General features: G+C 44.0%; 1 protein-coding gene across 1 annotated transcript; it reads right to left on the bottom strand.

Annotated features, from left to right (window-relative positions):
- Window positions 1-5,932: 5,932 nt before the first annotated feature.
- Window positions 5,933-15,663, bottom strand: PCDH18 (protocadherin 18). The gene is made up of 4 exons (XM_084856068.1): window positions 12,638-15,663; window positions 11,633-11,718; window positions 11,339-11,502; window positions 5,933-7,110 (listed from the first exon to the last, which is right to left on the bottom strand). Exons 1-4 carry the CDS (start codon window positions 15,101-15,103, stop codon window positions 6,437-6,439), a joined length of 3,390 nt encoding a protein of 1,129 aa, XP_084712194.1. The 5' UTR covers window positions 15,104-15,663; the 3' UTR covers window positions 5,933-6,436.
- Between the last annotated feature and the right edge of the window lie 11,508 nt (window positions 15,664-27,171).

Raw genomic sequence — 27,171 nt, forward strand, 5'->3', positions numbered from 1 at the left:
TTCTAGTTAACATTGTTTATTATTTTTGTTGTTTTTATATTGCCCAGTTCTGAAGAGAAGCATTAGGTGAGGCAACGACAGGCATTGCTGCAGCCACCCTATTTCTTCTCTCCAATGCCTCATGGCACTGTGTACATCAGAGGTAGGCCCAGAGGAACTGGGAAGGGAAGCTAGCCCAGAGAGGGGGTCACAGAGGGCACCTTCCTAGATGCCCAGCTCAAACCTGGAGCTGGCTCTCTGTACACCTGCAGTTTGGTGGGGGGGGGGATGTGTGTGTGTGCATGCAAAGGCTGTGCATCGGGATGGTGGATAATTTCATTTACTCTGCGTTTTTAAGTGAAACCTAATTTGCACTTCCTGGACATAGCTTAGTGAAACTTGCATATGAAAATAAATGCATATCTTAATGCAGTTTTAAAAAAGAAAACATTTACAAAATGATGCTGAAATTGGACAATAGATGTGTGATTTAATACATTCAGAACTGACATGGACTGGATGTACATTAGTCCATCCTGGGGAGAGGGGCATAGTACCATTGAGCATAGAGTCTAAATTTACTAGGGATGGGGGAGAATTTCTCCACGAAACTTCGGGGGGCCTAGTGCCAACGTATTCAGCCCCCCGAAGTAGTTTCGGGGAGAAATTCTCTGCCCCACCCACCCCCCACCCGCCCCCCGGGAAGGAACTTACCTTTCCCGAATGTCGCTCCCGGTGGCGGGTCGCAGCGGTGGTTCAGCAGGGCTTCGACAGCGGCAGGGCAGGGGCGACAGCCGGTATTTCGACCGGCTGCCGCCACCGCCATTCCAAGAAAAGTACAAAAAAAAAAACGCCCCCGTGATAGGCTACGTGACGATTAACGTAGCCTATCACGGCTAGATTTGCAAAGTCAGCCATGATAGGCTACGTTAATCGTCACATAGCCTATCACGGGTGACTTAAAAAAAAAAAAAGCGCGTAAGGCTAATGCTGTAAGCGTAAGGCTGTAGTCTACGTAAATCTTTACATAGACTATGGAGAAAATAAGGGCAACGCAAATAGCGTTGCCCTTATTTTCGCCGTAGTCTACGTAATCTTTACGTAGACTACAGCGACCAAATAAGGAACGCGAATGGCAGCTCCCTATGGGGGCCGCCATTTGCGTACGCGCTTTTTTTTTTTTTAAGTCACCTGTGATAGGCTACGTGACGATTAACATAGCCTATCATGGCTGACTTTGCAGATCTAGCCATGATAGGCTACGTAAATCGTCATGTAGCCTATCACGGGGGCGTGTTGTTTTTTTTTTACTTTTTATTTCGCGGCCGGGGGAGGCGAGGCGCCTCCTCCCCGGCCTGAATTTCGGCTGGGCGAGGCGGGAAGCCTCCCCCCCCCGGCCTGAACTTTGGGGGGAGCAGCGAAGCGCCTCCCCCCCCACCGCGAAGCAAGCTGCAAGACCAGGTAAGTGACTTTCGTTCACCCCTAAAATTTACCTAACATAATTGAGTCTACATAGGACAAATTGGTCAGTCTTGTGACTCTTGGGGGGCTGTAACCCCATTCTGGGTTTCAGCCATTTACATAGGCTATTACAGCTAAAAAAAAAGGGGAACACAAATAGTGTAGTGGGCGCTATTTGCGTTCCTTTTTTATTCACCGTTTTAGCCTACGTAATTATTTATGTAGGCTAAAAACATACACCGTTTTGTTGTTGTTGTTGTTTACTAGGAATGGATGAAAGGGACTTACCTTGTCCCGTGGCTTGCTTCGCAGTGGGGGGGAGGCGCTTCGGTTCTCCCCCCGAAGTTCAGGCGAGGGGGGGAGGCGCCCCATCCCTCGCCGGCGAAATTCAGGCCGGGGAGGAGTGCCCCGTCTCCCCGGCCGCGAAAAAAAAAAGTAAAACACACACACACACACACACACCCGTGATAGGCTACGTAACGATTTGCGTAGCCTATCACGGCTAGATTTCCAAAGTCAGCCGTGATAGGCTACGTAAATCGTCACGTAGCCTATCACAGGTGACTTTGGAAAAGAAAAAGTACACACGCAAAATGGGCCATTTGCGTTCCTTATTTTGGCACGTCTAGTCTACGTAAAGATTTACGTAGACTACGGCGAAAATAAGGGCAATGCAAATAGTGTTCCCTTATTTTCGCCGTAGTCTACGTAAATCTTTACGTAGACTACCCCCGTCCAAATAAGGAACGCAAATGATACGCAAATAAGGAACGTAAATATTTACGTAGGCTAAAACGGCAAAAAAAAGGGAACGCAAATGATGGCCGCCGTAGCCGCTGCCATTTGCGTCCACTGTTCTGTTTTGGTTTTTTGCCGTGATAGGCTATGTAAATATTTACGTAGCCTATCCTGGTAAAATATAGGGACGCAAATGGCGGCAGCTACAGCAGCCGCCATTTGCATCCCTGCAGGCTGCCCAGAGGCCCGATGTCCAGCTGCGGTCGGCCCTGGTCGGCGACTCCATGGAATCTCCATGGAGCGGAGCCGGCTGGAGAGAATTTCGGGGGGAGGGACAGAGCGCCTACCCCCTACCGCAAATGTCACCCTTAGAAAAGGTAACTGACTTTCGTACATCCCTATTGAAAACACCAGTGTCAAGCTGCTGAATTAACACTTATCAAGAAGTTCAGTTCTATTACCTGTGGCCTAAATCAAGATAACAGGTTTTAATTCTATTACAGGACTTAATTTGCTTGCCAATGGCAGTATGTTTGTATTATATCTACATTGCTTTCTGGATGGTCATTAATTCACATATATTTAAACTATAACACAATAATCAGAGTCTGTGTTCTTGCATTTCATTTCCCTCTGACCTCACTGCTAACATTTTTCATCTCTGCACCCACCCATGTATGTGTGTGCATATATATACGTGCGAGTGTGCGCACGCAGATATATAAATGCATACCAACTCAAGAGGAAATTGCATGCATGTGATGAAGTGAACTCTAGTCCGCCAAAGTTTATGCCATAATACATCTCTTAATCTTTAAGGTGCCGCAAGGCTCTTGTTTTGCTGTTGTCCTCATTTTGCTAGAACAGACTACCACAGCTGCCCTTCTGGAAATTGCCCTTTTGCATATGGAGGCATGTATATAAAAACTAGGCATCAGGGAGATAGTCTTAGCCTTTTAGACTATTTTAGATCATTGCTGTCTTCCCTAAGGGAACATTCCATCATGTGAATTGCCTCCTGCAGTTTGAACTGGTACAGGCATAACACAAGTTTGCCATCTCATCTACTATTTCTGAGAACTCCTAATTCTCATCTCAAATATATATCAGATATCTCACTTGTGTTTGTTCACTGGACTCCTCTCCTGTGTTAGTTTGCTTGGTTTCCACTGTTAAGCACAGCCTAGACCCCATCCCTCTGCCCTGCAGCCACTTGGAGAGGAGACACCAGAATAAACCTGGTGTGTGTGTGTGTGTGTGTATGCTTGTGCTGCTGTTATCCCTTTTTTCCTGCTTGACTGTCGAGATGTTCTCTATCTACTCTTACATAGTAGAGAATTGTCAGTGCACTCCTGCTGCATTTATTTCATTCCCCAGCCACTGAATATGCTTCAGTATGTGTGTGTATGAAAAAATGCCGCCATTTCCTCCTTCGATAGCAATTCCTTGCCTACCTCCCAAATGCTATTTAAAAGCTTCCTCTATTTATTGAAATTCATTCAAATGTAATTTGCTCAGTCACATCTCAACTGCAGCCCCTGAATCTCGTATTGAACTTCCTGCCACCTATATAATTGCTAACATGAATTTCAGTTTCCCTTTTGGTGGCTGGATAACTCTTCCAATCCCATTTAGTTCCCAATAAGGCTTTGGTTATCCTTTTTCTCCTACAACTCAGCAGCATTCATGTGCTTATCGCTACACTGATACTAGTTTAGAAAACTGCTTTAAAGCCCCAAATGAAAAACCCGTTTTGGTCCTGATATCTTCCTCTATCGTCTCTTTGCAGAGGATGAATTCTTACATACCCAGTTCTGCTGAGAAGCACATCATTGGTTTCCCTGAGTCTGGTATTAAAGTTAGGCCGTATTGCACAAGGCAAAGAATATCAAAGCCTTGCACCCTGAATTCCCCTGTATAACCCAACACCACACAGGAGATACTGCAAGCTGAAAAACAATAACAGGATGCTACTGGAAGGCTATAGGTAAGGTTACAGAACACTTTCTTTTGCAGACAAATCCCAATTTGCAGTTAGTCATTTTACCAAGTATGCACTTGGACTTATATTCTATTTAATTTAACCAGTTTGTAGTTAAAACATTGTGGTTAAATGTGGTTTGTAGTTCAAACATTTTCATCTTAGACACTGTATCCAACCTGTCCTTATATATGGTACAGTCAGACAGATGACTTTGTTCATGTATACATCTGCTGCTGATTTATATTCAGCAACAGTTCTGAGATGCCACTAAGGGACATAAGATCAGACATTATGTTAAATCCAGAGCATGCAGCTGCCTGTCTACTTTTACTTACTCACAATAACCATGAGCAACCCCCAATCTAGACTGGGACCACATGAGGAGCAAATATTTGGAGGGAAGTGACTGAGAGGAGGGTTTAAGCCTCCTCTTCCCACATCTGGTGGTCCCTATCTGGATTGGGGTCCCCACAAGCTTATTTAAAAAGTAGAGAGACAGCTGATATGCAGTTAACATAAGGTAGATGTTGCAAGGCTGTTATTTTTCTGTCTGAGGGCAGCAAACAGCACCCCTGCCCCTGATGCACAGCAAGTCAAGGTATATAGCAGCACCCAAGGCAAATCAATTTATTTTGACACAATATGCAGAAAAATCCAACAAGTGTCTCTTCCCCTCCCTGGCAGTGAAATGCAATAAATATTATTATTAAATAGTATTAATAATACTATTATTAATAAAAATCGAATGACTGACAATTTACTGTCCTTCCAAAAGCAGCTGCCTGAGGTGGCCATCTCATTCTGCTCCTCCACACAAAACCCACTACAAAAACCTCCCCAATATAGAAAGCTAATATTAGGTAGACATCTTGGCCTCTCCCATTTAGCAACAGGGGCTCAGAATCCCACTCCATCCCACCCCCAATTGGCCAGGTAGTAGTTTTCCAGCCAGTTGGCAATTCTAGCTCCAGCATTAGATACAAGTTGTATTCAAACCAGCCACAGGCCAGCTTGACCAAACCTTCATTTCTGTGAGGAAATGTACTATACATATTCAACAGGTCTATAGAAGAGTAAGTATTGAAGTAGTAACCCTCATTTACTCAGGGATGAGACCATGATTGTGATAAGCTTGCTACAGTTTTAGATTTGCCTTTTATTATTGGCTACCATTTTTATTTACTGAGCCTCAATGCTAGACAAAAGACATATGTTTTCATCCTAATTTATATATAGCATATATTTAAATGACTGAATAGATGCAAACATGACTTTTAAGATTTTAGGTGAAATGAAAGGATAATTAGATCCACTACATGAAAGGGCATTTCTAAAATTTACCAAGATTAGAGACCTGCAGGGGCATCAAAAACAAAATAGCTGTAATGACGATAGCTAACCTAAACATTAAGTTTTAATGTTTTAAAGCTGCTTTGAGTCCCAGTATTGGGAAAAAGGTGAGATATAAATATTATTATTAATAATAATAGTAATAGTAATAGTAACAACCTGATAGGCGCTGGCACCTTAAGAAGATGTGCTCCATAATGAAGTTCAGTAGCCCTATCCCAGCCTAAATGCTCTATGAAGGACCTTAAAGATTACATTTGAAAGTTGTACTCAAGTTTAATATTAGTTTCTTTTTAGGATTTTTTGCCCATGTGGATTTTGTCCTGATTTGTGATAAGGATAATGTTCCTCTTTCCCCCTGCTCCTCTAATTATATTGGAGAATGAATTTATCCTGAAAATGAAAAGAACTTCTAGGCTTCCAGGGAGTTTGCAACACTTTATTATAAGAATGAAACATTGCAACAAGATGTTAGATCAGTTATTGAAACTAACATTTGGATAAGGTTTCACTTGATTTGATTTTGTACCATAACATTTAATTTGGGGGAAGGAACTCATGGAAAATGGCATCCCTTAGCTCTTAGCTTTTATACACTCTCGTGGTAGGAATACTGAATGTCAGACACAAACAGTGCCAAGTGCTTATATGTAGGAAAACATGCTTGCCCTGGGAGTACAAAAATAAAATTTATTTGTTAAATTACACATAAATATAAGGTACAAATGTATTTTTAAAATACAGTTAAAGATAATCACACTTGTATTGTGTACATATGAAAATACAGTATCTTAATATTCAACATACACAGACACATTTATGATAAATGTAACTAATTGGCAATGCCAGTTCTTTTCATTCTGGGTTCCCATCCCTCCGTTTTCCATAAATATGGAAAATTAATATGCTCTGAAACAAAACTCTCTAGTTCTGCCGGACATCTTGTAGCAGCTTGTTAATTTCTGCCACCAGCTCACTAGCATCCATGAGTTCATGTTTACCATCACTGAGGTGGTTGAGCACATTGTCAAAGTCATCTTCTTCGTAATTCTCTGGGATTTCCTCCATGGCCGGCAGCCATTTTGAAGATGGTTGGGCACCCGAGTGAGTCCCCAAAGTAAGCCCAGTGCTGTTTGCAGGGTTTTGGAAGTGTGTACTGGCTGCCCACGCTGCCACCCCTTGTGGGTAGCTCACAGTCTTGGCAGGCAAGTGTCCTTTCCTGCGCTCCAGTGAACTGGAAGGATCGATTTCGTTGCATTCTGTGTAGGCATCTAATGAAGGGGGCAGGAGCCGCTGGAAAACACTGTTCATTTCAGACAGCAGAGATGAGGTACACATGTCACCTGCCTCTTCCTCGTTCTGACTATCTTTGCCAAAAGTTGAAAAGCTCTTTTTCTTTTCAGATGACTCAACAGCCTGAGAATCCTCTTCCAGTACCGGCGGCGGCGGCGGTGGCGGCTGGCTTTGCTGGGGCGGAAATTCTTCTCCAGGAATAAACATATTACTCCTGTAATCAGAAGATGGAGAAGGCAGAGGTGGCATCCAGCACTGGTCTGAATGCCCTAGGACTCTGCATTCCTCTGTGCATAACCTCATTGCTGTAAGCAAAATGAAAGCAAGAACTTAATATGCATTCATTTCCACACACAATTCAAGTGCTGCTCTTAACCTCTAAAACCCTAAACAGCCTGGGCCATGCTTATTCTAAGTGTGATGGCTGTGGTTTGAACATGCATTTTATGGCCAAGGAAACAAACTCAGATGATGTGTGTTCAAAGCCTTATCCACCACAGTTTAGGATGATTGTCTCCCTTCTCCCTGAAGGAACACTCCTCCCATGTATTGAATGTGCTGAGACCAGTTATGAGTGACCCTGCCTGTCTGAGATATAGTGAATGGTTATAATGTCGGGGGGGGGGTGTTAAATGATGGCTGCCCATTATGGGAATCACTGTCCAACTGATTTTTATTTTTTTTTACTTTCCTCATTCCATATAAGAACAGATAAGAACAGTTATTTCCGTTCTTTTTCAGACTGCATGTATGTAATTATACTGGCAGCTGCCGATCGTATCCAATAGATTGTGTCCAATGTTAATCTAACTTAAGTCCCATTCATTCCAATGGGTCTCTACTAGTAGGACTAGAGATTTGCTTCTTCTTCTTCTTTTTCTTTTACTTCTTGCTTTGTTTTGATAGTGTAGTTGTAGTATGAGATTATGGTAAACTTGTGTTATTGGTATATTGGTATATTGACAGAGAATGTGTGTTTTAAACTCCTCCTGAAAGCGTACTTGTTTATGCAAGCTTTCCTTGTCTTGTAACTGATTATCATGATACTTCTCCATTTTACTGCTTTGTTCGACTGTTTCTTTTCATTTATTTATGTTTGCTGTAGTAGTTAAAATACATGTTAATAAACAATTACAACAGCAATTCTTGATAGTCTGTGTAAATTGCTTAGATACGTTATTATATTAAGTAGTAGATAAGTATTATTAATTAACAAACTAACAAATATTTTATCTGGAGGATTCTCCCTCACCGCTCCCCCCCCCCCCCACACACACACACCTTAATTTTTTCTTATAAACTGCTTTGGGAGCTATTCTATGAAGCAGGCAATGAACCTGCAAAATGAACATTTATGGTATATCTGTAAAAAGTTGAAGATTGAATGTCCTCAAAACCAAGATTCTTGACCAGCTTAGCAAATCTTATAAGTGGGAAAATTAGGAACTTTGGCTAAACTATTAATGTTGGAAAAAGAGCACTGCAACAACTTCCTGTCACTGTTTTCTAGTGACAGTGAATTTCACAGACTGACATCTGTTGCTTCCCATTTTATTCGGCTTTGTAAAGATAGCTAAATAGATGTGACCTATATGCGTTCAAGTCAACCCAGAACTCCATGTGGGATCAAATTTTAATTTCATTTGTTGCACTTATACTTATCCAGGATTGTACTTCCTTATATTGTTTCTTGGAAGAAGCTCAAATAGCTACAGTCAAGTTACTATTGGATTATTGATGAGCTTCAAAAAGCCTTTGTGTATAGAGAACTGTATAAATGTTGGCTCAGTTGACCTGCAAGATGTTCAGGCTTGGAAACTAAGCAAAGATTTGCAGCCTAAGATTACACAAACTCCATCCAATTTTTGAAAATGCTTCTTGCCTGAGTTAATTTTGCCAGTCTACATTTGTGCAGACAGGAACAAAACCAGTAGATTTTGGCATCCTCTCTGCCATCATTATTGGAAAATCCTTTTTTATGTTTTGCTTATAACTCCCATAGGTGAAGGGGTATGGCTGGAAATTTTGTTTGGGAAAAAGCCCAACACAATTTTTACAGCTATGGTTCTGGCATAATATCAGCAAGGGTAGACATAGTTATAAGGGAAACAGCAAAACCCATGAGACTCTGAGCGTTGTACACATCTGTAAAATGAAATGCATGAGCAGAGGTGTGTGTAGCACAAACGGGGATGCCTTACTTACATGGTATCCTAAGAGATTACATACATCTCAAAGTGAGCTCCTTTGACACAGTGGTTGGTGCTTTTATAATGGATGGGCATGACACAATTGTCCTGCAGAAATAATTCTACTGTTATGTTGGTATTATGCAAATATCTGCAGGGGACTGAGAAACTCCTGAGTGTCTAATAGCCTAACTTTGCTTTAATTATTTTACAGTGACCTAATGGTGATTGATGGGGAGGGGGTGTCTTCCATTATCTAATTTTTGAATGCCTCATATTAAATGAAAGTGCTATGAAAAAATGGATATGCCTGTCTACTTTTACATTCATGTACCACCAGGCAATCAAACAATCCAAGCAAAGTTTTTATTTCACTCTTGTATTTAGGAGGGCAAAGATGTTACACAAATGCCATTCCCTATGGAGACAGTACATAAGATGGTGCTTCATACTAGGTCAAATCATCTAGCCCAGTATTGTCTACCCTGACTGGCAGTGGCTTTCCAGGGTCTCAAGCAGAGCATCTTCCCCATCACTTGCTACCTAACCCCTTTTTTAAAAGCTTGAGATACAAGGGATTGAGCCTGGGACCATAGGCATGTAAAGCCTGTGCTCTACCACTGAACTACAGATCCTACCAATATAAATGAAGCTTAAGGATACCCAGCTTAGTAGCAATCTTACATGCATGTACTTAGGTACTTATTTCTCTAAGATTTATTTTTCATGGGACTTCTGAGTAAGCATAAGCATGCACAGGATTGCACTGTATTTATTATTTATTTGTTGCATTTATATCCTGCCTTTTCTCCAAGGAGACATACATAGTCCTCCTCCACTCCATTTTATCCTCACAACAATCCTGTGAGGTAGGTTAGGCTGAGGGTCAGTGACTGGTCCAAAGTCACCCAATGAGCTCAAGGCCGGCCCGATCATTAGGCAGTGTGAAGCAGTTGCCTTAGGCAGCAGATGCTAGGAGGTGGCAGCAAGTTATTGGAGGAGAAACCTGTATGCCATATCATCTGCTCTGCACCCCCTAAATTAGCCTGTCCCTTTCAGGTGCCATGGAGGATGCTGTCCCATCCTCAGGGTTAAAGACAGATTCATCTGCCAGTCCAGTTGGCTTTTGTATGCAGAATGGAAGGGGCACCATTTTTGCTCTTTACCTCAGGCTGCAGAATGTCTTGGAACATTTGAGTCAGCTTCATGACTGAGTGGGACTAGAATCTGGATCTCCCAAGTCCCACTATAAGCTCTACACCACACTGTCTCTCACACTGTGAGAGAACAAGTTCATCTGGTTGCAGCATCGTGGACTTAATCTGGAAGTGCAGCTGGAGTACAAGGAGAGGAGAGTCCCCATAGGGTTTAGGGCAGGGGTGTTGAACCTCTTTCAGCTCAAGGGCCAAATTCCATTTTGGAGATGCTCTCAGGGACCCCATTCCAGTGGTGGGTGGTGTCAAAGTCAAAAGGGGTGGAAATAAAGGCAAAAGGGATGGGTCTAAAATATTGTAGTTTAAAGCTCTTCCTGCCAGGAACTAAGCCTTAGGAGAAGCATTTCAACATTTCAGAATAGGGAAAAAAACTGCACCAAAGCTGGGAAAAGTCCAAACCATCAGTGGGTGGGGGAAGGGCTTGGGGCAAGGGAAGGGTGTGTGGCCATTTGGAGAACCCCAGAGGGCCAGATTAGGACCCAGGATTGCTGGATTCCCAGGCCTGAAGTTCTACACCCTGGTTTCAGGCTTTAAGGCATTTTGGATCACTGCACATAACAATTTAAATGTAGTAATAAACCCCCAAAGCTAGCTCACAAATGGCAGGCTGTAATACCAGTCATTCTAACTAAATACACATTTGGCCTAAAGGGGAATGGTCCTCTTTCACATTCAGACTTTCCATTGGAACACATCTCATATCCCTGTACAAGGCATTTTAAGTGTGACATGTGTGGCATTGCATCTCATCATCCTCAAACACACATATCTAATTGCCATTCACTTTATTTTAATGCAACACACCAAATAGGCTCCACAGATTGCAAAGCTCAGGGGACTTAACATTTTGTTTTTCTTCATTATAGGGAGGATTTAAAGAGCCAGTTCATGGGACTGCAAGAGGTATCAGGAATGGTACATGTGGCCTTTAAGCTTTGGATAGATTCGCAGCTTTTGCAATACACAACTGGTATATTCAAAGCTTTGGTGAGGTGGGCTGGGCTATAGGTATTGTCAAGGAGAAGAAGGATGAAGGCTAAAGAGTTAATTTTTCCTCAATGTGAACCTGCCTCAATGTGACTGTCAGAGAGCACTGTAAATAAACTCTTCAACTTTTATTGCATTCTTACCTGCAGGAATTCTTCCATCTGTAAGGAAAAGGTCACTGAATCCTTCTCCAAGAAGTCTGTCAATTGGAGAATCTCTCCCCAAATCATAATCACTGTCTCCTGCTTCACTGTCACCACGGCCACTGTCTTTCAAGCTGAACTTATCCATATCTTGAAGGGCATACCTGTGATATAATAGAAGTGACATGTTGATTGAATGTTGCTTTATGGGCTCACATGCAGGGCTGTCTCCTCAGGTAAAAACTACTTCCAACATTGATCTGGGTTGTTTTAAAAAAACACACAAAACCTTACCTGTAGCTTCTGGAATATTTGTTTCCTCGAAAACTTGGCCTTGGCTGATACTGGCCTTGATGAAGCATCGAGAGAAGTTGAGAGACCTGTTAAGAAATATGCAAGAAAGACTCATGATATAAAAATTCTGTAAGAACCAATCTGTGTTGTAAAGAGATAATATGATATAGTACAAAACAGATGAGAGAACCATCTAATGGCACGTCACCAATATAGTTCAGTCATGTTTATTAGCCTCAGGATCTAAAATAATTAAAGACCGGTAGTCCAATCCTCAATCTAGTTAAGCTGAAGTATTTGGATGTGAATGGATTTATCTCCATTGAAGTGACTAGAAAATCAGCTTACATTCAAGTGCTCTGATCTATGGCTCAGGGCCTTAAAACACATTCATTAACAGATTTGCATGTACAGTTCACACAAGCTGTTAGAGCAGCTGTAGTGAAAATTGCACCAGTGTCGGTAATATACTCCATTGTTTTGTGCCATTTGTATATGTAAATACATTATGAAATGTGTCAAAATACAGAGACAAAAAAGACCATGTGACTTTAGCATACTGAAAGGATTTGTGGAAAATGTTCCAAATACAATGTGAAACAAAGAGTTTTCATTAATAATAATAATTGTACCATTAATAGTCACCCTATTGGCATTGCAGTATAGCAGCAATTGTATATGGTTTTCATGTTCCCATAAAAGCCTAAGCACACACAAACACACATAGGGCTATTTCACATATTACACATTTTTCTACACAGAAGTAACTTCAGTGTAATGAACTATGTAAACCTCGCACAAACATTATTTCACTGTGTGAGCAGGAGCTAATCATGGTTTCCCAGTGCATATATACACAAACTGAAAATGCAAGTGCATGCAGTTATAATACATAACATGATTTGACAGACTCGTTTTAATTATATTCCAAATTAATGAATGTGTGAAATGGCCATAGGAGCTGTGAGTAACTTCTGGTCCATGCAGCACAGTATGTGAGCTTACCTCAACAGCAGGAGTAGCATGAGTGAGCTCAAGAGAGAAATTCTCTGGAACGTGATTGGATGAGATGGTCACCAGACTATTGAGAGACTGGTGACTGTGATGGCTTTGGCGACTGCTCATTTGCCCTCTTTCTAGTGTTGGAGATGATGAAGGTGAAGCTTTATGGTGGGACCTGATTGGTAAAGTACCATTAACAGTGGGCACTAGTGTAATGTCCCCTTTGTGAATCTGCCTTGATGGCCTTTTGGGGTGATGCTGGTATGTGGATTCTGCGACACGGCAGTTATAGGACCTGGTATCCTTTTTCTCACGATTGCACCTTGTAGCAAAGACAACCATGATAACTAGCAAAACTGCACATATTGCTCCTAAGGATATAATTGTGATCATGGAAACATCTAGAGAAGGTTGGGTAATATATGTGGCTTCCGTAGATGAAGGCAGATAAACATATTTAAGAACACTGCATTTCAGAAATGCTTTGGTACTGAGTTGAGGGCTTCCTTTGTCTTGAACAACCACTGAAAGTTCCCATTCTGTTGACTTGGCAGATTCAATGCTAGCATTGAGATAGATATCACATGTCTGTGGGTCCATTATAAAGAGGCTGTCTTCACTGCTACTTTTTAATGAACAGCTTAGCTCTGAGTTCATACCTGAGTCTCTATCTATGGCTCTTATCCTAGTGATATGGTAATTAATTTCAGCTTCTTTGGGGATTGAAATCTCTGCTGTATTGTTGTGCAGTATTGGCCCCACAATCACAGGTGCATTGTCATTTTCGTCAATGATGGTAAGCACGACAGTTGTATTGCTGGCAAGTTGCTGACTCCCTCCATCTCTAGCTTGGACCACAAAGGCAATCTGGTTTACTTCTTCATGGTCAAAGGTTCTAAGTGCATAGATGGCTCCATTGGAGGGATCAATGGTAACATAGGTGGTTATGGAGCTTCCCAAAATAAAGCTCTCCAAGATAGTGTAGGTCACCTGCCCATTATCTCCTAGATCTGGATCTGTTGCTGTAACAGAAGTGATATATGCACCTGGAGAGTTATTTTCCAAAATGACAATTTCATATCTGTTTGTCTGGAATTGGGGTGGGTTGTCATTTTCATCAATGATCTGGACAGTAAAGTGTTTCACTGTGGAGAGACTTGGTGTCCCCTTGTCTTCTGCTATAACAGTCAGGCTGTATTCAGATCGCTTTTCTCGATCCAGAGTGGTATTTGTCAAGATGAAATAGTTGTTTTCATAGGTCTTTTGAAGTTTAAAGTGGCCATGTCCATGGAGTTTGCACACCACTTCTCCATTTACTCCTGAATCTTTGTCTTGCACCCTGACAAGGGCCACAAAGGTCTCTATGGAAGCCTTTTCAGAAATATAGGCAATTTCCTCCTTCCCAGGAGACATCAGATTTAAATTGATCTCAGGTTTGTTGTCGTTCACATCAACAACTTTAATGATGATTTTGCAGTGAGCTGGGATAGAATTTGGACCCAAATCCTGCGCCTGAGCATCGATTTCATAGGACTTGGTGGTTTCATAGTCCACTGGTTTTAGAAGGGTCAGCTGCCCCCTTTCAGAGTCCATTTTAAAAGTCTCTATAATTTTGGAAGACACGTGACTACTGAAGGAGTAGACAACTTTACCATTGGCACCCTCATCTGGATCAGTAGCATTGAGGTCGATGAGCAAGGTCCCAATGCGGGAATTTTCCAGCAGCTGAATAATATATGTCTGTTGCTCAAAAACCGGGCTATTATCATTGGAATCAGAAATGCTGATTTTTAGGATAGAGGATCCACTCCGCTGAGGCACCCCATTGTCCGAGGCAGTGAGTTGGAGCTCGTAGCTGGATTTCAGCTCCCGGTCCAGTTCGCTAACCACAATCAGCTCCGCATACTTGGCACCGTCAGTCCTTGTTCTGACTTCAACGGTAAAGAAATCATTGGCAGACAGCGAGTATGTGTAGAGGGAATTTTCCCCAACATCTGGATCAAAAGCACTGTCCAAAGGAATCCGCGTCCCCACAGCTGCACTCTCTGAGATTTCAATAGGGATAAGAGCTCTGGAGAACTGAGGAGAGTTGTCATTAATATCCAGCACTTCAACTTCGACATGGAAAAGCTGCAGATGTTCGGTAGGCAGAGTGATCACATCAAACTCTATCGTGCAGTTTAAGTTTTTCTGGCAGAGTTGCTCCCGGTCAATTTTAGCTCCGATGCTGATCTCTCCATTATCCTCCCGGACCACCAGCAAGGGAGAGTTGCCCCTTGGCATGGCTCGGAAGCGGACCGACGAGGGGCTGGGCATTCTGTACAAAACGTCGGCGACATCTTCAGAGAGCCTGGCGATGACCGAGCCCACCCTCTGCTCCTCATAAATCCGGTATTTCAAATTTTTGCCCGCTACGCTTTTACAGCGAGACATCATCGTCGCCAGTGCAAACAGGAAGATAAAGTGCATTTTTTCCCGCCCCTGCTCAGCTGCGCTGCCTCTGCGAAGGGCTCAGCGATCCCTTTCTCCCCACAAGTTAGCAAGCAATGCTCGCTCGACTTCTTTTTGGCACCGCAAGCCCAGTAGACATTTGGCTCTTTCCAACACTGGAAAACGTCCCTCGTCCAAGCGAGCAAAGTTCCGATCTCCTATTCGCTCAGGAGAAAAAGTTGCTTACGTACAGATGCAGGCGGAGGCAGGGCTCCCAGATACATCCTACGGGCGCGCCGGCTTGGTTTCGCTGCTGCTCCTCTCTCGACCAAGAGGGTTGTAACATCAGGGCTTCCTCCTCCCCCCGCTGCGGTTACTGTTATCCACGGAGCGGCGAGGCAGGAGCTGCAACTGCCCGGCGTGCTGGCCTCTCTTCCCGACGAGATCCTCGTCCCGTCTCCCCGCTCGGCTGCCGACTAAACAGCCTCGACTGCTGACTCCCGTCTAAAAATCGGTGTAACTTCACTTCAACTCAGACAAAGCTTTTGCCCGGCTGCATGTGTTGAGCCGCGTCCAGCCAATCAGCTTGCTTCCAAATCAAAGGACAGTGAAGTCACCCACAGACAGGGAGAGGGAGAGGGAGCGGGAGCGGGAGCCCGAGCCGGGGGAAGGAGGGGGCAGCTCCTCCTCTTCCTCTCCCTCCCTCCAGCCGGCTGTGAGCGTGCCACAGCAAAAAGGAGACCAGTTCCTAAAGAACTACTTGAAATCAACTTCTTGTTCTCCTTGTTTTAATGACGATTTCACTTGGGGTGGGCTTTTTCCCCTTTGTTTTTGTTGCTGTAATTTTAATGAGTGCTTTCACAACCCCCCCCCCCCGCTGCCTGTACTTCAGAGTTTCTTTAACCAAACCAAATCTTTTGAGTGAGCTTGCCTAGCCAAGAAGTTCGCCCCCCTCTCTTCTTGGTCCCCCGTCTCCCATTTGAGGAATATTAAGATGCGTTTGCAGCTTCTGATTTCTAAGCAATCTTTCTTCTTCTTTTCTGTTCTTTTTTTTCACAATAGCTCCTCTTTTTAAAAAAATCATTTGCTTCTCTTCATCTTAAATTCAAGAAAATCCTTGCATAGCCTTGTCCTTTCGCTGGCTTTTGATGAAAGGAGAGAGAGAGAGAGAGAGAGAGAGAGCATTTGGCAAAGATACGGATTCATATGCGCTTGCCTTCCGTGTACCTTTTCTTCTTACTGCAGTTCTTGTAGGTCTTCAGAAGATCCCTTTCATCTTCATTTTAAAAGCAGCCTTTGCTTTTAACATGATGGAGCATGCTGAAGCATTTTGCCCACATGTGGCATCTGTTTTGAAATACGCTAGGGCGGGCTATAGGAGAAATTAGGCAGCCTGTAAAAGGCAGTTTCACTGTGATCCACCAATGGTGAAATTTCCACTGGTTTTAATGGAACAGGATTTCGTCCACAATGGACCTCATTTATGGAAGCAAGCATAAATGGCAGCCTGGGCGATAATGTAGTCCAGCCTGTACAGCAGCCTTCCACAACTGGGGCTCTCCAGATGTGTCGGACTGCAACTCCCATACTGGCCATACTGGCTGGGAATTATGGGAGTTGCAGTCAAATACATCTGGGGGGCACCAGCTGGGGAAGGCTGCCTGGTTTCCAACACCTAGAGGCCCTTAGCACGGCCTCTGATCTTAAGGTTCCCCGCCCCTACTACGAACCTCAGCTGTCTTCTCATGCACAAGAAGAGACACAGCCAGCCACCTCCCTTGTCCCTCTCCCCAATGTAAATAGGTACAGATGTATAAATAGAAGCCTTAGATGCTCTCCCCTGTATATCTATGTCTTGGCTCATAGTCAGAAGTGAGCAGCTAAGAAAGGAGAAGATGCTGACAGAGCCCCTTATCCAAATTAGGGGGGTCCTGAGGAGCTATTTGCTTGTGCCCTTGTTCCTGCAGGAGTCAGTTGTTACGGTGGAACGTATGTCAGAGATCACCTAGTCCAGTCCCCGGCCCAATGCAGGCTTTACAATGCAGGATGCAGGTACAACATCCCTGCTAGGTGGCTTCTGCTTCAATGGCTCCAGCAAAGGAGAACCCACCACCTCCTGAGGCAATCTGCTCCACTGCTGAACAGCTCTCGCTGTTAGGAAGTCTCTCTCAGTGTTTAGCTGAGATCCGCTTCCCTGCAATTTTCAGCCACTGATTCTAGTCCTGCCTGCTGCAGAAACAAAGAACAAATTGGGTCCATCTTCTGCATGACAGCTTTTTAGATATTTTAAGACCTCTATCATGTCTCCCCTTAATCTTCTCTTCAGGCTAAACATACCCTGCTGTTTCAACCTGAAGAGAAGATTAAGGGGAGACATGATAGCGGTCTTCAAATATCAAATGGACTTGGTTTCCAGACCCTTCACCAGTCAACGGAGCCAAGATTCCTGGGCCTTCAGCAGGGCCAGTCCTACCACTGGGCAGAGTGAGGCAACTTTCTCTGGTGGCAGATGCTGAGGGCAGCAGTGGTGCTCCCTCCATTTGTTTCTCCTGAGTCCCCCCTCCCCGCCATTCTCATGTATTGGAGGGCAGAACTGCATAAGCCACATGGCCTGTCCTGAGCCCTCTAAAGTAGTGCAGCGGAGAGTACTATCCTGTTAATTGTCAGTCCAGTTGGATTCTGTATGTAGAATGGTGGTGGGCACCATCTTGTCCTTTGCCTCAGGCAGCAATATATCTTAGTCCAGCCCTGTCCTTCAAATCAGTTCAGAATGATGGCTCCTTCTAAGAAATAACAGTTGCCAACCAGGGATTTATGGAGTGTGCTATCCCTAATGTCAAAATCTTCCAAAAGCCAAAAACTTCACTGGCTTCCAGGTTGTTTCTGGACACATTTTGGTTTTGACCTATAAAGCTTTAAGTGGCTTGGTACAAGTTTGTCTGACAGCATGTCTGCTCCCACGTTAACCTGCATTTCCCACCCAGTATCCTCTGGGGCCCTGCTTCTTCTGAAGTTCAGCAGGCGCCCTGGGACAGGCCTTTTCTATGGTGACCCCTTGTTTATGGAATATCCTCCCCTGTTTGTGCCAAATTTGTGTTCTTGTATGTTCCAAGTCAAGACCTTTTTTTCTCCCAGGCATTTGATAATTGATTTTCATTTCATTCATTCCATTTGTATACTGCCCAATAGCCAAAGCTCTCTGAGTGGTTTATAAAGATTAAAAAGCATAAAATACAATATTGTACATAATATAAAAACCATTTACATACAAACATATAAACACACACACACGTGTGTGTGTGTGTGTATACATACATATATATATATATATTTGTTGTTGTTCAGTCGTTCAGTCGTGTCCGACTCTTCGTGACCCCATGGACCATAGCACGCCAGGCCTTCCTGTCCTGCGCTCTCTCCCGGAGCGTGCTCAAGTTCATATTCATTGCATCCGTGATGCTATCTAGCCATCTCATCCTCTGCCGTCCCCTTCTCCTTTTGCCTTCAGTCTTTCCCAGCATCAGGGTCTTTTCCAGGGAGTTTTCTCTTCGCATTAGGTGGCCAAAATATTGGAGCTTCAGCTTCAGTATCTGTCCTTCCAATGAGCACTCAGGGTTGATTTCCTTTAGGATGGACTGATTTGACCTCCTTGCAGTCCAGGGGACTCGTAGGAGTCTTCTCCAGCACCACAGTTCGAAAGCATCAATTCTTCGGCGCTCAGCCTTCCTTATAGTCCAGCTCTCACATCCATACATTACTACTGGGAAAACCATAGCTTTGATTAGACGGACCTTTGTCGGCAAGGTGATGTCTCTGCTTCTTACTATGCTGTCTAGGTTTGCCATAGCTTTCCTCCCAAGGAGCAAGCGTCTTTTAATTTCATGGCTACAGTCATCGTCTGCGGTGATCTTGGAGCCCAAGAAAGTAAAATCTGTCACTGCTTCCATTTCTTCCCCTTCCATATGCCAGGAAGTGATGGGGCCAGATGCCATGATCTTCGTTTTTTTACTGTTGAGTTTCAAACCAGCTTTTGCACTCTCCTCTTTCACCCTCAACAAGAGGGTCTTTAGATCCTCTTCACTTTCAGCCATTAGGGTGGTATCATCTGCATATCGGAGGTTGTTGATAATTCTCCCAGCAATCTTAATTCCGACCTCTGATTCATCCAACCCGGCATTTCTCATGATGTACTCTGCATATAAGTTAAATAAGCAGGGTGACAATATGCAGCCTTGTCGTACTCCTTTCCCAATTTTGAACCAATCGGTTGTTCCATGTCTGGTTCTTACTGTTGCTTCTTGACCCTCGTACAGGTTTCTCAGGAGACAGGTAAGGTGGTCTGGTACTCCCATCACTTTAAGAATTTGCCACAGTTTGTTGTGATCCACACAATCAAAGGCTTTAGCGTAGTCAATGAAGCAGAAATAGACGTTTTTCTGGAATTCTCTTGCTTTCTCCATGATGCAGCAAATGTTGGCGATTTGATCTCTAGTTCCTCTGCCTCTTCGAAACCCAGCTTGTACTTCCGGTACTTCTCGGTTCGCATACTGCTGAAGCCTAGCTTGTAGGATTTTGAGCATCACCTTGCTGGCATGTGAAATGAGCGCAATGGTGCGGTAGTTTGAACACTCTTTGGCGTTGCCCTTCTTTGGAATTGGAATGTAAACTGACCTTTTCCAGTCTTGTGGCCACTGTTGAGTGTTCCAGATTTGTTGGCATATTGAATGCAGCACTTTAACAGCATCATCTTTTAGGATTTTAAATAGCTCGGCTGGAATACTGTCATCTCCGCTAGCTTTATTGTTACTAATGCTTCCTAAGGCCCACTTGACTTCACTCTCTAGGATGTCCGGCTCAAGTTCAGTGACCACACTATCATGGCTATCAGGGACATTCAGATCTTTCCTGTATAGTTCTTCTGTGTATTCTTGCCACCTCTTCTTAATCTCATCTGCTTCTGTTAGGTCCCTGCCTTCTTTGTCCTTTATCATGCCCATCTTTGCACAAAACGTTCCCTTGAGATCTCCGATTTTCTTGAAGAGATCTCTAATCTTTCCCATTCTGTTGTTTTCCTCGATTTCTTTGCATTGTTCACTTAAGAAGGCCTTCTTGTCTCTCCTTGCTATTCTCTGGAACTCTGCATTCAGTTGGGTATATCTTCCCCTTTCTCCCTTGCTTTTCGCTTCCCTTCTTTCGTGAGCTACTTGTAAAGCCTCATCAGACAGCCACTTTGCTTTCTTGCATTTCTTTTTCTTTGGGATGGATTTCGTTGCTGCCTCCTGAACAATGTTACGGACCTCTGTCCATAGTTCCTCAGGCACTCTGTCTATCAGGTCTAATCCCTGAAATCTATTCCTCACCTCTACTGTATATTCATCAGGGATATCATTTAGGTCATACCTGAATGGTTTAGTGGTTTTCCCGACGTTCTTCAATTTAAGCCGAAATTTTGCAAGAAGCAGCTCATGATCTGAGCCACAGTCAGCTCCAGGTCTTGTTTTGACTGACTGTATGGAGCTTCTCCATCTTTGGCTGCAAAGGACATAATCAATCTGATTTCGATATTGACCATCTGGTGATGTCCATGTGTAGAGTCACCTCTTGTGCTGTTGGAAAAGAGTGTTTGCTATGATCAGCATGTTCTCTTGGCAAAACTCTATTAGCTTTTGTCCTGCTTCATTTTGTACACCAAGGCCATGCCTGCCTGTTATCCCGGTGATTTCTTGACTTCCTACTTTAGCATTCCAATCCCCTATGATGAAGAGGACGTCTTTTTTTGGTGTTAGTTCTAGAAGGTGTTGTAGGTCTTCATAGAACTGATCAACCTCAGCTTCTTCGGCCTCAGTGGTTGGGGCATAGACTTGAATTACTGTGATGTTGAATGGTTTGCCTTGGATTCATACTGAGATCATTCTATCATTTTTAAGGTTGTACCCCAGTACTGCTTTTCCCACCCTTTTGTTGACTATGAGTGCTACTCCATTTCTTCTAAGGGATTCTTGCCCACAATAGTAGATATGATGGTCACCTGAATTAAATTCGCCCATGCCTGTCCATTTTAGTTCGCTGATTCCCAAGATGTCGATGTTCAATCTTGCCATCTCATGTTTGACCACCTCCAGCTTACCTTGATTCATTGATCTGACATTCCAGGTTCCTAAACAATATTGTTCTTTACAGCATCGGATTTTCTTTTCACCACCAGACACATCCACAGCTGAGTGTCCTTTCGGCTTTGGCCCAGCCGCTTCACTCTTTCTGGCGCTACTTGGAAATACCCTCTGCTCTTCCCCAGTAGCATCTTGGACACCTTCCGACCTGAGGGGCTCATCTTCCGGCGTCATATCTTTTAGCCTTGTGATACGTTCCATGGGGTTTTCTTGGCAATAATCCTGGAGTGGGTTGCCATTTCCTTCTCCAGTGGACCACATTTTGTCAGAACTCTCTGCCATGACCTGTCCGTCTTGGGTGGCCCTGCACGGCATAGCTTATGGCTTCACTGAGTTACGCAAGCCCCTTCGCCACAACAAGGCAGTGATCCATGAAGGGGATATATATATATATATATGCAATCAACAATAAGAAAATCCAGGACCCAATTAAATCTTATCTTGTTAATTGATACATTTTAGCCCTCCTGCCTACCATTTTATGTAGGGGTTTTAAAAATGTTCTTTATAGCTTAGTTTTAGCTTTTCTGAAGGCTTTCTAAAAGCAGAAAGGATACGTGTGAATGAATGAATGAATGAATGAATGAATAAACAAATAAATGTGCCCCAATCCAGGGATGTCTTAATAGACAGTACACAGGTGGAGACACACACCTGGAACAGCTGTCCCAGCCACTTATACAGAGGAATCATATCTACATGTGCATTCCTTTGCAAGCCGCAGTGGTCCACCTAATAAAATGAATGAGGCAGACTTCATGGGCAATTAATATGTCTATGATCACTGACGTGCACCATTCCTAGACTGGGAAGTATATTACATCTTTTAGTTTATGAACTGTTACATTTAGGCACATATCCTTATGTGTGTGAGTGAGGGGTAATGTGAGTGGTATAGCTAATTTGCATGACAGGATTTTGTACATTCACTGGTTCTTTTAAAACATTTTAATTGCTTTAATCATGGGGTTTTATTCTTTTATCTTGTTGTTCACCACTCTGAAATCTTTGATGTGGTGTGGTATATAAATATTGTAAACAAACAAACAAATAAATACATACATACATGTATAACCTCCATCAGGCTTTAAGTAATGTGCAGATCCATGGCATTTGCAGGAAGGGATGCAGGGAGTTGTACCCCCACTGCTGCAGATGAGCCATAATCCCCAGATTCCAGCTTTCATTTACAAAAGGAAGCAACAGATCTCCAGCCCTTGTAGAACCATTTGTTTTGTAAGCAAAAATAGCCTGCTTCCAGGGTTTTAGACAATGAAGTCACAGCAATTTCCGACACACCCACTGTCTGAAGAAAGAACTTCCTGGTTCATTTTAAAGCCTTGTGGAGAGGGGGAAGGGGGTTCTTCTGGTGGGAAGTGATTCCTGCCTCACATCAGTTCAGAAATCCAGGAATGTAGTATAGTTCAGTTTGGATGATAGTGTGTCCACCCAAAAAGATAAGGGGGGGGGGTTAAAAATGTGCAACAATACAAAATCCACATTTAGGCAATGCATGTACTGGGACCAACCACATTTTTATAAAACTGTGCAAACTTTCAAGTTCTCCAGAACAAGAGTGGGCAGATCTGGATGTAGATCTGGATGTACTGGTAGAACTTTGGGCAATTTGTGATAGATCAGAGAGGATTTCTGACTGCAGTAACAACACAATGTATCCTCCTCATGTGAAGTTGTCAGTGTTATAATAAGGACAGTGATGCCATAAAATAAATATCCAATATGACATTCTTAAGACTGTTCTGTGTCATGTGCATCTGTTTTTCCCATGTTGTTCTTAGTGGGGGGGGGTAATATCTTTCGCTCCAAGGAAAGTTTAGTTAGAGTTCATGATGTGTGAACTCTTCTTGTGTGAACTCTTCTTGTGTGAAGCTTGACTAGAATATTGCATTAGTGCTGTTAAATTCCAGAATTTTCTTCCACTAGCCTTCTAAATGTCATGGAATATAAGCAACAAAGCATGTGCAGACACACAAGGAAAATGCACAGGTGTCATAGCACTGTGTGCTATGTGTGTGAATTACAATCACACAACACTGTGCAGCTTTTCCCACCACCACCACCTGCCCCAGAAGAATTCCTGTGGATACCCATGTGCATATTTCAACTCCAAGGTGTTTTGGAGGTTATGCATATTGACCAGAGAATGTGCAAGATGTTGATGGGATATGCTAATCTCCCTATGTCTGATGTATATTGGCCAGGAAATTTGCACAATTCATTCCTCGTGGACAGATTAAATGCACATTCTCCATAAGGCATGGTGAATGTGCACATTTTCTGGTTGTGCGCATTAGCTGTTTAACTCATATTATCCCATATCACCCTGATTACTAGAAAAGTCTGAAAAATGAGAAATGTTTGCACCTCTTGTCCAAAATGTGCAGCACAAAATTTGCAGTAGCTTATAATTGGAGCCAGTACGCAGCAGTCAGCAAACCAAGCCATACTTCTGATAGATAGCAGGGCTGTGAGATTTCCCCTTCATATGCTTCAGGTTTTCAGTAACCCCCAGGAATACACATGTGACAACATTGAGGGAAATGGGGAGTCCTCCTTACACATGCACTGACAGTCCTTGCATTTGGGAACGGAGGTTTTTCAGTGGCCTGAAACACTGAACTCCTTTTACAGTGGAGATGATAATGATGATGATGATGATGATTGTTGTTGTTGTTGTTGTTGTTACTAACATTTCTATACTGCCCAAAAGCTGGAGCTCTCTGGCAGGTTTACAAAGATTAAAAATATAAAAAATACAATATACAGAGATTAAAACCATTTACATAAAAACATATGAACAGACAATATATACAAAAGAAACATATATCTAAACAACTTCAAAGAAGCAACCTCAAAAACAAACAACCATAGCCATAAGACACTCCAGGATCAATTAAACACTTATCATATACTGTTGAATGCTTGGGAGAAGAGAAAGGTCTTAACCTGGCACCAAAAAGATAACAATGTTGGTGCCAGGTGGGCCTCGTCAGGGAGATCATTCCATAATTTGGGGGCCACCACTGAAAGGGCCCTCTCCCTTATCACTGTCTTCCAAGCTTCCCTTGGTGTAGGCAGCCAGAGGAGGGCCTTAGATGTTGAGCGTAGTATACGGGTAGGTTCGTGTTGGGAGAGGTGCTCCATCAGGTATGGTGGTCCCCAGCCATGTAAGGCTTTATAGGTTAAGACCAGCACCTTGAATTGGGCTCGGAAACATACAGGAAGCCAGTGCAAGTGGGCCAGAGTCTGTTTTATATGTTCGGACCTTCTGGTCCCCATTAGCAATCTGACCATCACATTTCGCATGAGCTGCAGTTCTGAACCGTCTTCAAAGGCAGCCCCACATAGAGTGCATTGCAGTAATCTAACTTGGATATTACCAGAGCATAGACAACTGAAGCCAGGTTATCCCTGTCCAGATAGGGGCATAGCTGGGCCACCACCCAAAGTTGGTAGAAGGCACTCTGTGCCACTGAGGCCACCTGAGCCTCAAGTGACAAAGCCACAAGGAGAACCTCCAGTATGAACCTGCTCCTTCAGGGGGAGTGCAACCCCACCCAGAACAGGTTGAGCACCCTCCATCCAGTCAGAAGAACCACCCACCAACAGCATCTCAATCTTGTCTGGATTGAGTTTCAGTTCATTAGCCCTCATCCAGTCCATTGTCTCAGCCAGGCACTGATTTAGCACATCCACAGCCTCACCTGAAGAACATGAAAAGGAGAAATAGAGCTGCAAGTCATCAGCATACTGATGACAACGCACCTCCAAACTCTGGATGACCTCACTCAATGGTTTCATGTAGATGTTAAATAGCATGGGGGACAGAACTGACCCCTGTGGCAATCCATACTGGAGAATCCGCAGGGCCGAGCAATATTCCCCAAGCACCATCTTACGGATCCGACCATGCAAGTAGGAGAGAAACCATTGCAATGCAGTGCCTCCCACTCCCAGCCCAGACAATCGCTGCAGAAGGATACCATGGTTGATGGTTCTGAAAGCTGCTGAGAGATCAAGGAGAATCAAGGTCACACTCCCCCTGTCTTTCTCCCAACATAGGTCATCATATAAGCCAACCAAGCCTGTTTCCATGCCAAAACCCATCCTGAACCCTGACTGAAATGGATCTAGATAATCGGTCTCATCCAAGAGTGTCTGGAGCTGGTTGGCCACTCAAGAACCTTGCCCAGGAAAGGAACATTTGCCACTAGCCTAAAATTATTAAGATTTTCCAGGTCCAGGGAGGATTTCCTTAGGAGTGGTCTCACTACTGCCTCTTTGAGGCAGCCTGGGACGACCCCCTCTCGCAAAGAGGCATTAATCACCTCTCTGGCCCTGCCAGCTGTTCCTTCCCTGCCAGTTTTTATCAGCCAAGAGGAGAAAGGATCCAGTACAGAAGTGGTTGCATGAACCTGTCCAAGCATCTTGTCAATGTCCTCGAGCTGTACCTAGGAATGATAGGGATGTACGAAAGTCACTTACTTTTTGACGAAATTGATTCACGGTGGGGGGAGGCGCTCTGTCCCTCCCCCCAAAATTCTGGCCGGGGGGGAGGTGCTCCATCCCTCCCCCCCGAAATTCTGGCCGGTGGGGAGGTGCTCCATCCCTCCCCCCCCTGAATCCTGGCCGGCTGGGCCCGCAAATGGCGGCGGCCATAGCCGCCGCCGTTTGCGTCCCTGCAGTCAGCCGTGATAGGCTACGTAAATGTTTACATAGCCTATCATGGCTGAGTAAAAAAAACAAAAAAAAATGTGCATACGCAAATGGTGGAGCCCATGGGTGCCACCATTTGCGTTCCTTATTTTAGCACATCTTAGTCTACGTAAACATTTAAGTAGACTACAGTGAAAATAAGGGGAACGCAAATAGCGTAGCATCTACGCTATTTGCATTCCCCTTATTTTTGCCGTAGTCTACATAAATGTTTAAATAGACTAAGACATGCCAAAATAAGGAACGCAAATGGTGGCGCCCATGGGCTCCACCATTTGCGTATGCACATTTTTTTGTGTTTTTTTTACTCAGCCATGATAGGCTATGTAAACATTTACGTAGCCTATCACGGTGTTTTTTAAAATTTAGCCGTGATAGGATACGTAAATCTTTACTTAGCCTATCACGTTTTTTTGTTTTTGGTTTTTTTAAAACTTGGAAATGGCGGCGGCGGCAGCCAGTCGGAAGACCGGCTGCCACAGCTGCCGCCGCCGAACCACCGCCGGAGCCACCACCAGAGCCGCCGCCAGAGCCACCACCACCAGGAAGATTTACCGAAGGTAAGTCCAATCCCGGGGGGGGGCGGGGGGGCACACCGTTTCGCCACCGATTTCGGGGGGCCAAATGTGCTGGCATTCGGCCTCCCCGAGATTCGTGGAGAAATTCTCTGACATCCCTAGGGATGTACGAAAATCACTTACCTTTCACGGATTATGCTGATGGTGAGGGGGGAGGTGCTCCGTCCCTCCCCCCGGAATCCTGGATGGGGGGGAGGCGCTTCGTTCCTCCCCCCACGGAATCCTGGCCGACCAGCTGTGCTCTGCAGCGATTCTGCAGAGCCGCCAGCCAGCTCCGCCAGCAGCCAGACATCCGGCCGCTGGCTAGCAGGGATGCAAATGGCGGCGGCCATAGCCGCCGCCGTTTGCATCCCTGCAGTCAGCCGTGATAGGCTACGTAAATGTTTACGTAGCCTATCACGGCTAACTTAAAAAAAAAAACACGCACGTATGCAAATGGTGGCGGCCATGGCCGCCACCATTTGCGTTCCTTATTTTGGCACGTCTTAGTCTACGTAAACATTTACGTAGACTAAGACAGCGAAAATAAGGGAAACACAAATAGCGTAGCGTCTACGCTATTTGCGTTCCCCTTATTTTTGCCATCTTAGTCTACGTAAACGTTTACATAGACTAAGATGTG

Source organism: Heloderma suspectum, chromosome 5 (assembly GCF_057233095.1).
Source record: "Heloderma suspectum isolate Gila_16-S chromosome 5, 16-S_ref, whole genome shotgun sequence".
In the NCBI taxonomy this organism is placed as follows: Eukaryota; Metazoa; Chordata; class Lepidosauria; order Squamata; family Helodermatidae; genus Heloderma; species Heloderma suspectum.

Bases quoted from the DNA above. Each gene is read 5' to 3' on its own strand.
- PCDH18 (XM_084856068.1), bottom strand. From the start codon at position 15,103: ATGCACTTTATCTTCCTGTTTGCACTGGCGACGATGATGTCTCGCTGT. The intron at 11,719-12,637 runs GTAAGCTCACAT...ATTTCTTAACAG, and splicing joins ATGCTACTCCTGCTGTTGAG to GTCTCTCAACTTCTCTCGAT. The intron at 7,111-11,338 runs GTAAGAATGCAA...TTTTGCTTACAG, and splicing joins AGATGGAAGAATTCCTGCAG to CAATGAGGTTATGCACAGAG.